This window comes from Sitophilus oryzae, unplaced genomic scaffold, assembly GCF_002938485.1.
Source record: "Sitophilus oryzae breed Bouriz unplaced genomic scaffold, Soryzae_2.0 scaffold_1297_pilon_pilon, whole genome shotgun sequence".
NCBI classification, from domain to species: domain Eukaryota; kingdom Metazoa; phylum Arthropoda; class Insecta; order Coleoptera; family Curculionidae; genus Sitophilus; species Sitophilus oryzae.
The window spans coordinates 2,916,023-2,931,946 of NW_022145945.1; the positions used below are offsets into that span (position 1 = coordinate 2,916,023).

The window sequence follows — 15,924 nt, forward strand, 5'->3', positions numbered from 1 at the left end:
AGCCATATAGGTATAGGAAGCCCCCATATAGTTTGAAAGAGCATTTAAATCTGCTTCGATTTATTTAAAAAATACAGGGTGTTGCATTTGAAATAACAAAGTTTTAATGTAAAATAAATCCTTAAAATAGATCACTAATTTTTGGTACCCCTGTATAAATTTAAGTTTATTTCTTTGCCTTTAAACTCAGCACAAGAATTAATTCTGAAAAGTAATGTACAGGCTATTGATAATCTATTCTCTTGTAGCATGCATGTTTAAATATCTTTAAATATCTCAAAAACCAATGATTTTAAACATATTTAACCCTTATAATAAATTTTTTTTTGGGCCCAAGAATCCAAAAATGAAATAAAATACCGGGTGTTCCATAAGAAAAAATATAACTTTGATATCGATTTTAGTTCTGAGACACCCTATATTTCAAAATAATTTTAAATTGTGTACATTGACTCCCCACATATACCCATAAAATATTTTGCTTCTACATCTTTCCGTTTTCGTATAATCAACCGAGGCGAATGAGGTGCGCCATCCTGTATATATTTTAATATCTTTTCATCATATTTCAATATGATAAAAAATTATTTTGGGGATATTTCGTATAGGGTTGGTGCATTTCAGTTGATTTCAACAAATTCCGACCGCAGCGCACTCTACGGTAGAAATCAGAAAATATCATTACATAGTTCACGCTACCGTCATGTCGATCGCATTAAAATAATATTGAAATCGGTGTTTTGTCATAATATTTAAGTATTTTAGTTTCTTGTTAGTGTAGTTATTGAGACTATAAAACACTAAGGGTACGAGGTTTGTGTGATGTAACGCTGTTTCGGGTAGTAAAAAATAAGTTAAAAAGAATTCGAACTAGGCGTCTTGTTGTGTTGTGACAATTTCAAATGTTAATAAAATTGCCTAAAAAATGTTAACGCGTAAAGGAGAGTGTAATTAGGGCGTTGTTGGGTGCAATTACATTCAATAACTCAACTTTCCCGGATATTCAACTCTCCCGAAACAAGATTTTATAGCTTCATAATTTCTTACACTGATTTGATCAATAGCAAAAATGGATTCAAGCAGTTCCACGAAACAAGTGAGTAAATAAGGTGCTCGTTACATAATCAAAAAATTAAATGGACGTAAACTATGAGAGGATGAAATATAATTTGCAATATTAATGGTATATTTTTTTTAATCAACTAGTGATTAAATGTTTTATGAACATCTTCTAAAATTATAATGATATACCTTTAAAAAATTTCGTTATAGCCGAAATAGCTCCAATTAAGGCCCACTAGCAAAACCGGTGATAAAAGTATGCCCGCTACCGTAGGTTGAACTCATCTAAAATTATTTTTAACTGTAATAATTAATTATAATTCAATAACCTTTATATTTTTTTGTTTAGAATTTACTCAAATTACACTTTCTACACTTTTAGAATAATTATATACTAATTTTTTCGTTTACTCGCCATTTAAACCCGTGTATTTGTATGTGTTCGTTATTTATTTACGAGTTCTCCGGCGATGGCAGCACCGGCGGAGAATGCACCAAGCCTATTGAACAAGTTAAAATATACATTTAATTGTATACAGGGTTGTTCACCACATACGACACGGAATATTGTAGCTAAACGATTGGATTTTTACAAATTGTAAGTTTTGGGTTCGTTGAAGGACTATTAGAGCTACAATTTAAAAATATTTTTACAAGTTACAGAGTGTCCCAAATAAATAAAAAATATCAAAGTTGTATTTTTTTAAATGGAACACCCTGTATATTATTACATTTTTAGTTTCTACGATTAAAATAAAGGTAAATTTGATTAAGGTTTATTACACTTTAACCTTACCGTTTTTGAAATATTTTCAATTTTGTGAAATTGCAGTATAAATTTTAAGGCTTCATTTCTCCGAGGGTATCAAAGTTTTTAATACTAAATATTTACTAAAGTTTATTTATTGATCAATTATTGTGTTGCAATAATAAAAATTTTACTACCTTATACAGAATGTCTAAATATTTATTTTAAATAATTATTAGCTTTAAACGGCAATAACTTGTTTAATTTAAACGGAACACCCTGTATATTTTATGAGAACCAGATGAACAATTTAATTGTCTATCAAATTGTATTATACCATTTTTTACCTATCTCTTCAAGCTTCCATAGAAAATGCATTTTCTTGTAATTTGGAACTCATTTATCAATATACCCATGGAATACTGACATTTTAGATTATTTTTAAAGATGTACCAAATTTTTAAAGAGTACAGATACTAATATTGTTAATATAGTTCGTTTATTTCATTAAAAAATAAAAAAAAAACTGTTTAAATATTTGTTAAAGAGGACCAATTAATTGACTGTTTGCGTTGATTAATAATAATTGCTCCAAATACTAAAAAACTGAATTATTTATGTGTATTAGACAAGGTGGTAAAAAACTAACACCTTAAAAATGATATTTCATTTTTTGACAAATGCTTATTTATAACAACAGAGACGTTCATTTTTATAGCTTATTATTATATTGATTTCTGATTCAAATCCACATTTATTTAGAATAATTTATTAACGAACACAATTAAGTATGTAATTAATTAGTATTTGGGCGGAAATACTGGTGGTATATTTAATTAATGGTATACTCTTTTATAAAGATTTAAATAGTTTTCTTTTTGCAAACAAATGGGCTAGTAATATCATCGTTTTACTAAAAACGATAATATTACTAGCCTGTACATTTTGTACATTTGTTGTTTTAAAAACAATCTAAAATGTCATTATTCCATGGGTATATTGATAAATGAGGTCTTAATTATAAGAAAATGCATTTTTTAAGAAAACTTGAAAGGATAGGTAAAAAGTGGTATAATACAATTTGATAGACAATTAAATTGTGCATCTGATTCTCATGAAATATACAGGGTATTCCATTTAAAGTAAACAAGTTATTGCCGTTTAAAGCTAGTAATTATTTAAAATAAATTTTTAGACACTCTGTATAAGGTAGTATAATTTTTATAATTGCAACACAATAACTGATCAATAAATAAACTTCAGTAAATATTTAGTATTAAAAACTTTGATACCCTCGGAGAAATGAAGCCTTAACATTTATACTGCAATTTTACAAAATTGAAAATATTTCAAAAACGGTAAGGTTTAAGTGTAATAAATCTTAATCAAATTTACCTTTATTTTAATCGTAGAAACTAAAAATACAATAATATACAAGGTGTTCCATTTAAAAAAATACAACTTTAATATTTTTTATTTATTTGGGACACTCTGTATCTTGTAAAAATATTTTTAAATTGTAGCTCTAATAGTCCTTCAACGAACCGAAAACTTACAATTTGTAAAAATCTAATCGTTTAGCTACAATACTCCGTGTCATATGTGGTGAACAACCCTGTATAATAACAAACTTATTTTCAGATAAACCACTGAGGGTATCCGGAAAAGTCAATGGAAAGTTAAATGGTGAAAAATTAGAAAACTTAGACTTGCAGTCCTACGTGGTGACAGTAGATGGAAGAGCCTATACTGCCATTTCTAAAATACCAGAATCCATAGGGGCTGATATTCAAATTCTTCAAATTCTAGGTGGAGTTATTGGTTACTTGTTTGCCAAACCAATCAGAGGAGCTGTAAATGGGTTCGTTCCACATCAATTTATTTAGAATCACTTTATTTAATCATATTAGTAGGTTGCATAATATACTAGCTTGCATATTAACCCTCAACTGGGGTGGTGAATTTTTGTAACACTTATGGCGTACTGGGGTCGGGACCCCAATTTTTTTTCAGTTAAAAATACATGATGAAGATATTTTATAAAAAGTTTGTTATTTTAACACTGTTTAAAATATATTCAAACTTTTGAACAAACAATTTCATTCATTTTCAACAAATTAATAAGAACGGACACAAAAATAAAGTAAAAGGCATTTTTTAGGAGTTTTTGACAACAGAAATATAACTTGGCTAAGAAACCCATAGAAATTAAAAACATATATATTTTATGATTTTACCGTATTATTAAAAGTACAAACAAATGAAATGTGAAGCTAAAGTAACTTTTTCAAATACAGTTCATGCTAATATAGGATCTGCATTTGCCGCACATGGATCGTGCACATTTGATTCATGAAAATTTTGTTTTTTTGTCATTTCTTCATTGACATATGGTTACTATATAACACATCTCTTTCTTTTCTAATATTGATTATTCAAATTTCTCTCTTCTATATGTAAGAGACTCAGAATCGGAGTTATAATTACTCTTAGGAGAAAAATCAATGTCTCAATGATCTTCATTTCACTTAAGCCTCTTTACGTTCATCAAACCACTCAATTAAAGCTTCCTCAAAATTAGCGTCCCAGCGAGGCATATTTTTTAGACTACCCACCACCTACCATCCTAATGAAATTGTTGCATTTTATTTAAATTACACATAATTTATATAAATGTACAGAATTATTTTATTTAAATAAATCAAGTTTAAGTCCTCGCACCGAGATGGCATTCTAAGTACTGCTATTGTCTTTTATTTTTTTTCTCCAAGTTTATTTGTGGCGAAATATTTCAGTCCGGTCGAAGTTTGGTGGTCACTTTATATCTGACGGTGTATATTCGCACTTCGTGCCTACCTTCTCTCGCCATATTGGTGGTAAAGGCTCAAACCGATAGAGCTATCGGCGGTTGTTGGCATTTTGCCAATTTGTTTGAGAAAACCCTCTAAGCAGAGGTAAGACTTTTATTTTTAACGTAACGTTTCCTAATACTTCTTTTTTTGACAGGGTTTTATTTTATGGTACATTTGGTTTAATGGTAGCATTTTCTGGTGCCATTTTGTTTTTTGTACCTGACATTTGGGCCACGTTCTGTCCCTACAATTCACACCGGGAATAACGGAGGAATCTCCTGATTCCACAGCAGTTTAGGATCCTGTCTGTGTAGAGACGTTTTTATCACAATCCAGTTCCAGTAGCAGATCACCACAACCAGCTTGTGACCAGAACGGATAAAAAAAGGCCAGATCATTTCTTTTTATATAATTTAAATTCACTTGAATGCATTAAGCCCTTCAGGCATATTATATATTTGATTACTTTAGAGTCACTTTGAAATACTTTATTCATGTTATGCATATTTCTGATATCTACATAGTACGGTTTTTTTAATATAAAGAGTCCCTATATTTTGGTACCAAGATCGCCAGACTTTTTGCGGAATAATTAATGAAATATTAGTATTCAGAAGCGTGCAGATTTAATTACCATCTTGAGTGATCTATTTTGATACATACTATTTACCAACAAACATTTTCAAACATCAAATTTTTCATGGTCTTATTTTATTCTAATTAACATTTAATTATTAATTATACTTAGTTATTAGTTTATCTCAGCGTTTCATTTGTGTAATTCCTAAAATAAGTAATACCTATATTCTGAGTTGATTTCTCAGTTCTCAACTTAGAAGTTTTCGAAAGTAAATGGAAAACTGAGTGGCGCCCAGTATATTATAAAGACGTAAGTATGACAATTTAATTTTCACTAGCTTACGACCCATTGCTCACCGGCGAACAGCTCCGTCGCATAGTATTAGGTGTTTTAATATTTTTTCCAAAAGAAAATTCTTATAAAAACACATTCCATCTTTTTTTATAACTTCTAATGCTACAAAATATTCTTGGCGTGGTGGTGCCACACAGACCCCAATGTAACTTTAGCCGTCGCTGGTAGGAACAATACTTGATAAAATCAAGTGCGCCTTTAACAGTTGCATTGTCTGAGGTTTAAATAGTGCTTGGGGTCCGCTGCACCCCACCAAGCCAGTTGAGGGTTAACCTAAATTACTTAATTTTTTTGCTTTTAGAATATTATGATTGATTTTATAATTTTCTTTCCAACTAAAGGTTTCATCTTAACCAAAATATATTTTATTAGGTTTCAAATAACTGGCGGTCTATTGAACCACACATCGAACATCAGATTTCTCAACTCTAGCCATGAGGTTTACATCAATCAGAAATTTCTGGGTTTGGATGTTTTCGATCAAGTCAAGGTTGAAATCGACATCCAGGGTGATATTCCTACTTTAAATGCACAACAGAGCGTAAGTATAGAAGATTTATTGTGGTTGTTGAATAAAATCCCAAGTAGCATCTATCTGACTTCGAACTAAATCTGACCTGAAGCGACGTCAGACTTTGTGCAAATTTAGGTCGGGTGCTGGTGATACGACCTGTGACGTCGCTTTCCTATTAAAAGCGACGTCGTTGGATCCGAGTCGGTAAATCCAACGATCTGTCGACGTACAAAATAACAAAGTACCATTTTTATTAATTTCCCAACGTCGTTCCCACGTTGGCTTGCACGACGTACATATATTTGAACTAGCCGACGTCTACCCGTTGTCCGAATAGGATACGTCTCACTGATAATCCCGAAAGTAACGTCCAATTATATTTTGTTGTATTTTATGTTCATATTTATAACCTAATTTACGTATTTCTAATTTCTATTTACGTCGGTAAATAGAACCCATTAAGTAGCATTTGCGACCTAATGAACATCATGAACATAACCTAATAAAAAATTTTTGTAAACAAACTTAATTTTTAAAAAAAAAAAGAGGTCGAGGCGTTTGCAAAATAATAGTAGTAGTAGTGATGTCTTGCCTCCACCCGTAAATGATTTTTATCCGGAAGAGATGCTGCATTACACTGGTGCATCTTAATTTCATTTTTTAGCTTAGGAAACCAGCATGCCCCATCCTCCTCCCACATGTGAGCTTAGGCTTAAAAAAGTGGCTGCCCATTTTTTTAAGGAGAAAACAAAAACTAAAATATAGTTGCACAAATCCACAAATCACTGATACGCAAAGTGAGGTTACGTGGCGTACGTTGGAATTATATACGTCATAATACGATTGCCGGTCGTCCGGTTTGATGACTTCGGTCGTGTGAAACGACTAATGTTGGAGACCCGGTCGGAATTGGTATATTGGTAGTTCATATTAAGTCGGACACAGAAATCCGCCATTCTTAACACGTATCCAATTGTCAGCCATTTTAAAATCGTTTCTTGTTTTTAAAATTTATATTCACATTTCGATTTCTAGTAGAATAATATTGATAAGGTTGAGTTTGGGGGGAACCACAGTACAGTTTTATGATTAAACCAGCTAGAAAATTAAAAAAATATTTTGGGAGTAACTTTTTTATAGATATTTTTATTTCATAAATCTACCTAATTTTGAAGGCGCTCGTTGTTTTCCGGAGTATTTTAATCAGATATATCAAAAAAGTGACTTCCGTTGACAAAACTGATGTCTGGATTAATGATTCAGAATTATTATAATATGAAATTAGATAGGCACTTATAGTTATATTCGAGAAGTGATTATGAATCCATTTGTAATTAGGTAGTTTGGTTAGATTTTTTATGTATTCTTGGTAGCGAATATGAAACCAAACGTAACGTAAGTGCTTAGCGACGAATTTTAAGTGACTAAAATCCAACGTAATATGACGTTGGTAATTGGTAGAATTACATTCCCTATTAGGTCAGATACCGACGTCGAGGCGACCCGAATCTGTATTCCCCATTTAGGTGCAAATAAGGGTCGTCAGGCGGTCGAACCGACGTCGGGTTTATTGAACGCGACGTATACCCGACGTTAGATAACGTCCAAATGCTACTTGGGATGGTACTTAAGAAGGAAGAAATACTCTCGATATCTCTGAACTGGTTTCAATATGGCTGACTTGTCTTCCGGTTGGTCTATGGCGTTCAAAAAATGTTAAAATTTGGGGAAAACACTCAGTAATTATTTTTTTAAAGAATCTTTCTGTGAATTAGTGATGAGCATTACGATTCTCTTTAGTGAATCGAATCACACGATTCAATTTCTCATATTGAATCGACTTCTACGATACTATACTAATACTACTAACCATATGTACAATTTACGTTTCATAAAAACAAGATCGTAACTGGCACTACCGGAGATTATTTGGTAGGACAATTACTTAAAGGACCAGAAAAAGAAATATACAGTTCTTTCATTTGTTTTTCAACACTTTATGACACTGGCGTAATTGGATTGATTATTCTACCAATAATATTAAATTATCAATCCTATTTATATATACTATTTATTAAAGACTTCTTAATACGAACTTAATATTTTTTAGAGCTTTATTTTAATTCCGATTTAATAATCTTAATAAATAGTATATAATATCGCATGATAGAAAAAAATGGCATCCAGTTGGCCTGAAAATGAACATTGATGCTATTCCCCATATAATTTTACATATAAAATAACAACGATCTTTATTTTATAACCATCGCTGACGCCGTTTTTTTTATCACATTGAGGGGAGACCAAGAATATTTACTTGGAGTTGCATAAAAACACGATTCAATTGAACGAACCGGATTGCAAGCAATGAATCAATTCTCACGACTCTTTGAACGTACGATCGCATTGTGATTCGATTCAATTCTCACGATTCTTATTTACGGCTAATCGTTCAAATGTTATGGATCCGTGCTGGCCGCGATTCAATTGAACGAGCCGTATTGTAAGCAATGAATCAATTCTCACGACTCTTTGAACGTACGATTGCATTGTGATCCGATTCAATTCTCACGATTCTTATTTACGGCTAATCGTTCAAATGTTAGGGATCCGTGCTGGCCGCGATTCAATTGAACGAGCCGTATTATAAGCAATGAATCAATTCTCACGACTCTTTGAACGTACGATTGCATTGTGATCCGATTCAATTCTCACGATTCTTATTTACGGCTAATCGTTCAAATGTTATGGATCCGTGCTGGCCGCGATTCAATTGAACGAACCGGATTGTAAGCAATGAATCAATTCTCACGACTCTTTGAACGTACGCTCGCATTGTGATTCGATTCAATTCTCACGATTCTTATTTACGACTAATCGTTCAAATGTTACGGATCCGTGCTGGCCGCGATTCAGTTGAACGAGCCGTATTGTAAGCAATGAATCAATTCTCACGATTCTTTGAACGTACGATCGCATTGTGATCCGATCCAAAAACTCACGATTCTTATTTACGGCTAATCGTTCAAATGTTATGGATCCGTGCTGGCCGCGATTCAGTTGAACGAGCCGTATTGTAAGCAATGAATCAATTCTCACGACTCTTTGAACGTACGATCGCATTGTGATCCGATTCAATTCTCAGGATTCTTATTTACGGCTAATCGTTAAAATGTGCTAATCAATCCGTGCTGGCCGCGATTCAATTGAACGAACCGGATTGTAAGCAATGAATCAATTCTCACGACTCTTTGAACGTACGATCGCATTGTGATCCGATTCAATTCTCACGATTCTTTTTTACGGCTAATCGTTCAAATGTTATGAATCCGTGCTGGCCGCGATTCAATTGAACGAACCGGATTGCAAGCAATGAATCGAATTTCAGGATTAATTTTTAATACTCGTTCAAATGAACGACTTGTTCCATCTTTGCCCATCTCTACTGTGAATCATTTCACTGTAATTCAAGTCTTGACGCAATGTTTTTCCAGATTTACATAATTTGCCTAAAAGTTTGATAGTAAATCTACAGACGCCTGACGCACTATTGCCTAACCCTGTAATTTTTTTTGCGTTTTAGGTGATAATTGACGAATACAGTGAACAATATACACATACAGCCGATGGGGTTCTTCAGATGTCTTCAGAAAGATCATATCTCTTGGACGGTCAAATACACGTATTTAGGGTAGAACAGACGCTAAAGTTTGATTACTGTCCGTTTCAAAAAAATAATGTTGGTGAAAGTTGGACGCTGAAAGTGGCCAAGAATTTTATTAGCTACGAGGAAAGAGAACAAATCATACGGTTTGGATTGAGCAACAAAATTACACCTATTGGAGGTAAATAACATTCTTTATTTACTTTTTGAAGTGAAACTTCTTTACGCGCGATGGGAGTAAAAATTCAAATGCCGTCAAATGCAATGCCTGGGCTTGGCATTTCACGGCCTTGACAGACGAGCTAGCGAAAAAAAGTGGTAAAGATCGCACAATCGCGCATATACCGAAAAACATTTGATTTAAAGCTAAGAAAATTATTATAATAAACTTAATACTGTACCTGATGGTGTACTAATATTACAGATTAGGTATTCTATAAATATACAGTTAAAAATTAAAAATGTTGTCCCTAATTCGTGGTACAAAAATTGTTTTTTATGACGATGTGCAAACGAGTAAAATTTCCTGTGCGCAAAAATAAACTCGCGTAAAATAACAGTAAACAGCGTAATAGAGACATATTGCTAAACCGAATAGCGTGTATGGACGTTAATAAGGCCAGGTGTTATTTCCTTTAGTGAGGTGGTATTAACTCTCTTCATTTATAGTTATCGGATCGGAAAGAATTCTGTTCGCGTCGCGTCCGCTATTTAAACCTAACCTAACTTTGAATTTAAAACTTTGAAATTGTTTTGTTTACTGGCTTTTTAAAACTAAAGGGCTAAAGTGTTTATTTCCAGTGCGTTATTGTTCAACGTCTGCCAGTGGGTTTAGGGCAACAAGCAACAAATTCTTTTAGAAGAGCTACGTCGTCATCTGCTGTAAACCTAAGCCTCTTTATAGGTTTTTTAATATTGGAAGGGGTGGAATCCATATTTTGGGGCATATTTATTTAATTAAAACTAATCCCAGCTACTTAAATATCAAATTACCTAATAAAACTAAAGTAATAATTCAAAACAATTCAAACATAACCTAAAATAAAAGATCTCGCCGGCCGGTCCCGGTTGTCAAATACCCGCACATGCCCATTTAAGCAATTTTTAAACGTTATTTAGAAATAGCGCTTGGTGTAATTGATCCACATATTACGTCAGGCGGTAACGTTATTAGCGGGTGTTGCGTTAAAAATTGACTCGCGCATATCGTAGCCATGATAAGGTACGCGTAAATACTGCATGACGCTATTCGGGTTTCCGATATCTCTCTAATAACTGTGCCGGTCAAGCGCTGTGCACAATTTTAGAGGTCATAAGTGAGCGTGCTAGGCGCGCAAACTAGTAACCTAACTAGTACCCGATTCCAAAAATTGGAACCACGAAAAACAATAAAGAAAAAACAAAGTTTATAATCTGTATAATCTGTGCTAATATCCTCTGGCTGTGTGCTAGGTAGTAAATTTTCATGCATATTTTTATCGATAGGTTTGTAGCTTCTGAATAATGGTCTAATAATAATAATAAATAATTGTTAGTTAGGTACACAATCTTTTCGCTTCTTAAAGAAGCTTTAACATTATTAGGCATTTGCATAAAAGTTTGGATGGTATTCACAAAATTTACAGGCTATTGAGGAAACAGAAAATGTACAGAGATGAATTGAAAATAATATTTGTATTAAACAGCATTATATGTCACTTTTTCAAGCATAGGTTAGTTCTCACAGCGTGTTCCCAACATGTTTGTGACTTCTTCCAAACTGGTGTAAATAATGCAGTTTCTGATCGATTTCAAACTGTCTGTCTGTGCGAACAGCGGATCCCCTACTCTTCTTTTTTGATCTAATACCACGAATTTTAAAATTTAAAAAACAAAAAAAAATAAAAAAATCATCCAAGTAATTTTGATTCTTGGGCCTGACCCGTTCTTCCATCAGCTCTTCTAGGTCTATGTCTGTATCCGAAAATTCGAACGCCTCAGATTCTTCGAAAGATTCAAAATCGCTCATTTCTTTTCTTTATTTTTTGAAGAAAAAAAAACACTAAACAAGAATACACGTTTTGTAGCTTAAGTTTACCAAGTAATGACGTCGGGTCGCAATACGCATGCGCCGACGCCGGACGCTTTGCTTGCAAAAGATCCGCAAACAGGTCTGACTGTCAGCTAACAATCAGAATTTTCTGTGTGAACAGCGTACTGTTGGTTGGAAACCAATCAAAACTTTCTGCGCGAACGCGTTTTACCCTATTGCGCATGATTATCTGTTGGAAATATGTTTCTTACAGCTGTGAGAACAAACCTCATGTCCTTCAAATCCTTCAATTTAATAGTTGTTAGTAAGAAGTTTCACTTTAAATATGCACACATAGTGCACACACTGTTTTTTATTATAGGTACATAATTTTTGCAAGTATTTTAACTGGTAGTATATTTCGATCCCATAAAAAGATATTAAAAATGTTATAGTTTTCTTGACTTTCACTTTCTAGAAATATCTTGACTTGGTGCATCGAAGTCTTGCAATGTTGTCACTTCCTACGTTACCAACATTCTGCGTTTGTGTGTTTTATATTTTAATTTTCTACGTAAAAAAATTACGAAAATTAATTTTAGTTTACTCAAGAAGTGTTTAAGAAGATCCACCTTGTTTATTTTTATTATATATTTGTGTGAGTCATTAGTATTAATATTATTTTCAGATTGTGCTTCAAATTTAATATTATTTTTTTTTATTACTATTTTTTATATAGTTTAATTTTTGTTGAAATATGCAGTTATTTTTCGTTATAATTTTTACTGATATTGTTTTCATGCCCTTTCTGTTTTTGTACAATAAGGAGATAAATAAAACATTTATCTATTTATCTATCTATGTACCTAAACTTAAAGATTAAACCATAATAATCATTACAGATTCTCTTATCGTCATATTACTAAGTATTTTCAAATTGAAATTGAGTGTAACCTCATAATGTAGACATTAGTTTATCTAATTTTCAAAGCTAAATAACTTGGGTATTTTTAATTTATTTTTAAAAATGACAAACAGTAAATATACTTCCTTTTATATGGAAACGAAACCTGGGTGCCTTACCACCGGCACTGGACGAAATAGTGGCGATCGGATCGCAATACAACGATCTACAAAATATGGGTCAGCTGCGTTTTGCGGGGATACACTTTCGGGTGGGCATGATCCTCATAGATTGTGTATTTCAAGAATCGACGAATTGGTTGGTGGAAATCGCACATAACCTTAAAAATTGGCAAGGGCCGGAACTGGTTGCAGTGAAGGGCGAAAACATCCCTAAAAGGGCGGTCATCAAGCTGAAGCCGCAGTGCAAGCAAGTTACCCAAGCAGCATTTGGACGTCGGGACAACGTTGTGTCACGCGACCAAACGTCGGGGCGCAACGTGGGCACAACCTCGTGCCAACCCTAGTCTGCACTAGTTCGGAGAATAATTTTTGGGTCGAAACGACGTTGAATACCGACGTTGGCTAGAAGCCTAATTTAGTACAAACTGCAACGTTGTTTAAAATCCTAATTCATAGAAATACAAAACTAATATGGCGTCTAAGTCGTGTTTTATCCTAAATTGGGATAATTATAGTAAAAATATTATTTTTATGATTTAGTTAGAGACATATGTCAGATGGCAGTGAAGGAAAACAAAACAAAAGTATTTAAGTGTGGAGGATGTTTGAAGATCATAATTATTGAAACACTTTAACCGACTCTGTAACTCGTTACCCAAGGCAAAAAGTTAAACGCAAACAACTTTATTGATAAATGTATTGTTTCTACTTTGAAAAATACTAATGGGCCTTAAAATTAAAGAAGTTTTTAAAATTTTCTTGAATTTTTTTTTAGTAAAATGAGAATAATTTATTCACAGTCGAAAAAATTGTTTCCGCGTGTTTTTTAGGGTCAAATATTTCAAGGTAATGTATTCAAAAAGCAGGAATCGCTATTTTAGGAACGAAACATTTTCTTATTTAACAACATGGCGGCTTTCACTTTGTTGTTTTGAAGATTAAAATGGAGTAGTTCGAGTAGTCGCATACTGGACTAATAAAGTCGCAGTTCGGCCTTAACAGGTAGTATACTAGTCGCAAGATTGCCTAATTTAGTCATCCTAGAGTCTAGCTTGTGCCGCCCTCTATAATCTAAATAAACGAGGGAGTGGATAAACTATCGGTAATATATATGTCGATGTATATTTAAATTTAGTTTTATATGTACCTTTCTTATGTCCCATTTTAATTAAGTTTTTTTTATAAAAACAAAAACAGCACTGAACTGTCTGACTGAACAGAACAATGAAGTGAAAATTTAAGATTTAAGGTTATGGTTCAATACAGTTGCAAAAAGGTAGTGACTCGACGTCCTACCAACGTAAGAATAAGGAAATCTAAACAGCGTTGGAATTAGTAAAACAGAGGACGTTTGCATAACGTTGGAATAGGTCCTGAAACTGACGTCGGAAAACTCAATATTGTCCAACGTTGTAACTACGTTGTCCGAATCACCTAAAGATCACTTAAGCAAAAAAGGTTACAAGACAACGTTTATTCGACGTCGCAGAAGCTTCTTCTTTGCTGTAGTACTAGTACAACGTCGGCACAACGTTATAAAAACGTTTAAATTTATCTTAATACCCAAGGTAGGGAGCTAACTATTTTTTGTAACTAATCCAACGTTGTGTTTAGTAAACATGTGGTCGCAAGTCGTGAAAATGCTACTTGGGTACCTGGAGGGTAGTGGGTATCGAAGCGCCAAGTGACCCTCCAAGTAACCCGCGAGGTATGTTTCCGTAACATGCGATTTTAACCAAACCAGCCGCAGTGCAATCTCCCACCAACTTAAGCCACAAAGCAACTCGCCAAGCGAGCCACTTGAGGATCAGTCGGGTTCGATATTTTCAGCCAGGCGTAAAGTAGTTTTGGTCTAAAAATGGAAGAAAAATTGTAATGCACAAGCGTTTTTCTCCAGAAATTGCTTCTCTGAAGTTTGTAGACGTCCTTTCTAATTTGTCTTTAACTTTATTAAGTAGAAAATCAAACGATTTTATAATCATACGTGCATAATTAAAAAAAAATTGTCAGGGTAATTTCGCATTTTCTTGTAAACTCGCAAAAATTCTCCATCATGGTCTCTATGCAAGTTATACTCATGCACCCACATCTTCTTATTTTCCATATTTATAAGTTCACATAAGAATTGTCACAGAGCAGAAGCCTTCTGGCAAATTTTGAAAGGGGCATGATACTAAAGACACTTACGGGAGTTACAATTTGCAACTGAACTTGATTAGATTAGTTATTGTTTTAATAATTTTCCGTCCACTACTGCGTACAAGGTATATTTATCTTCTACCCATTAACCTTCACCCTCTACCCGACCAGCTTTCCTCCACCCGTCTATAGTGCGGGCTTGGCTTCACAGTCTTTCTGCCGAGTAGTAAGGGGAAAGACACCACTTACCTGCTGAGCCTTATCCAGGGTCAGAACTTCAATGTAAGGACATCGAGTTGGCGAGTCAGGTCCTCATAATAAGAATTGACCTCAAATCCAAGGAGGCAATAGATAAAGAGGGACATATCCTCTATTATAGATACGGGACAACACCGGTATCAGGTCTAAGGAGAGACCATGTTGAAGAGGTGGAGAAAATGGAGACAGGTCCTCCAGCCTCCACCTCACGGGTTTCTCAGCCGGAGGCAAGCTCCCCGACTGTGAGGGGCGGCACGGAGGGAGTTTGCTCCAACCGTGGAAGGGTGTGTACCCTCGGAGGAAGAACTGTTGTCAGAGGAGGATGGGAAATACCCTGTCACCTCTACAACAGGGGTATGATGGGTTATAGACTGTATGATGACTCAAGGAAGAGGGGCACAATAGATCTTTAAGGTCGCAGTGATTAACCCCCTCTCTTACTCATTCTACATTCTACCATCGGCACGTGATGTATTAAAGAAATTGCAAGAAAGACACCTGACAACTGTTAAGAATCAAATGGTACCATTTCTCAAACGCATCGGTCGTTGAAAAAGACTAACTAACTCTAACTGTGAGATCGCTAAAGTCATGATTACTAAATCCCTCTTAAGATGGGCTGGTCACGTATGCAGGATGCAAGAAAACCGCCTACC

General features: G+C 34.0%; 1 protein-coding gene across 3 annotated transcripts in view; it reads left to right on the forward strand.

The window, feature by feature from the left end:
- LOC115874562 (nidogen-2) overlaps positions 1-15,924 on the forward strand; it is a 63,628-nt gene that overhangs the window by 26,399 nt on the left and 21,305 nt on the right. For all 3 annotated transcript variants that reach the window (XM_030889747.1, XM_030889745.1, XM_030889746.1), the window contains exons 7-9: positions 3,452-3,671; positions 5,969-6,137; positions 9,694-9,955. In XM_030889747.1, coding sequence (XP_030745607.1) covers positions 3,452-3,671; positions 5,969-6,137; positions 9,694-9,955 — 651 coding nt within the window. The remainder of the gene's footprint in view (positions 1-3,451; positions 3,672-5,968; positions 6,138-9,693; positions 9,956-15,924) is intronic.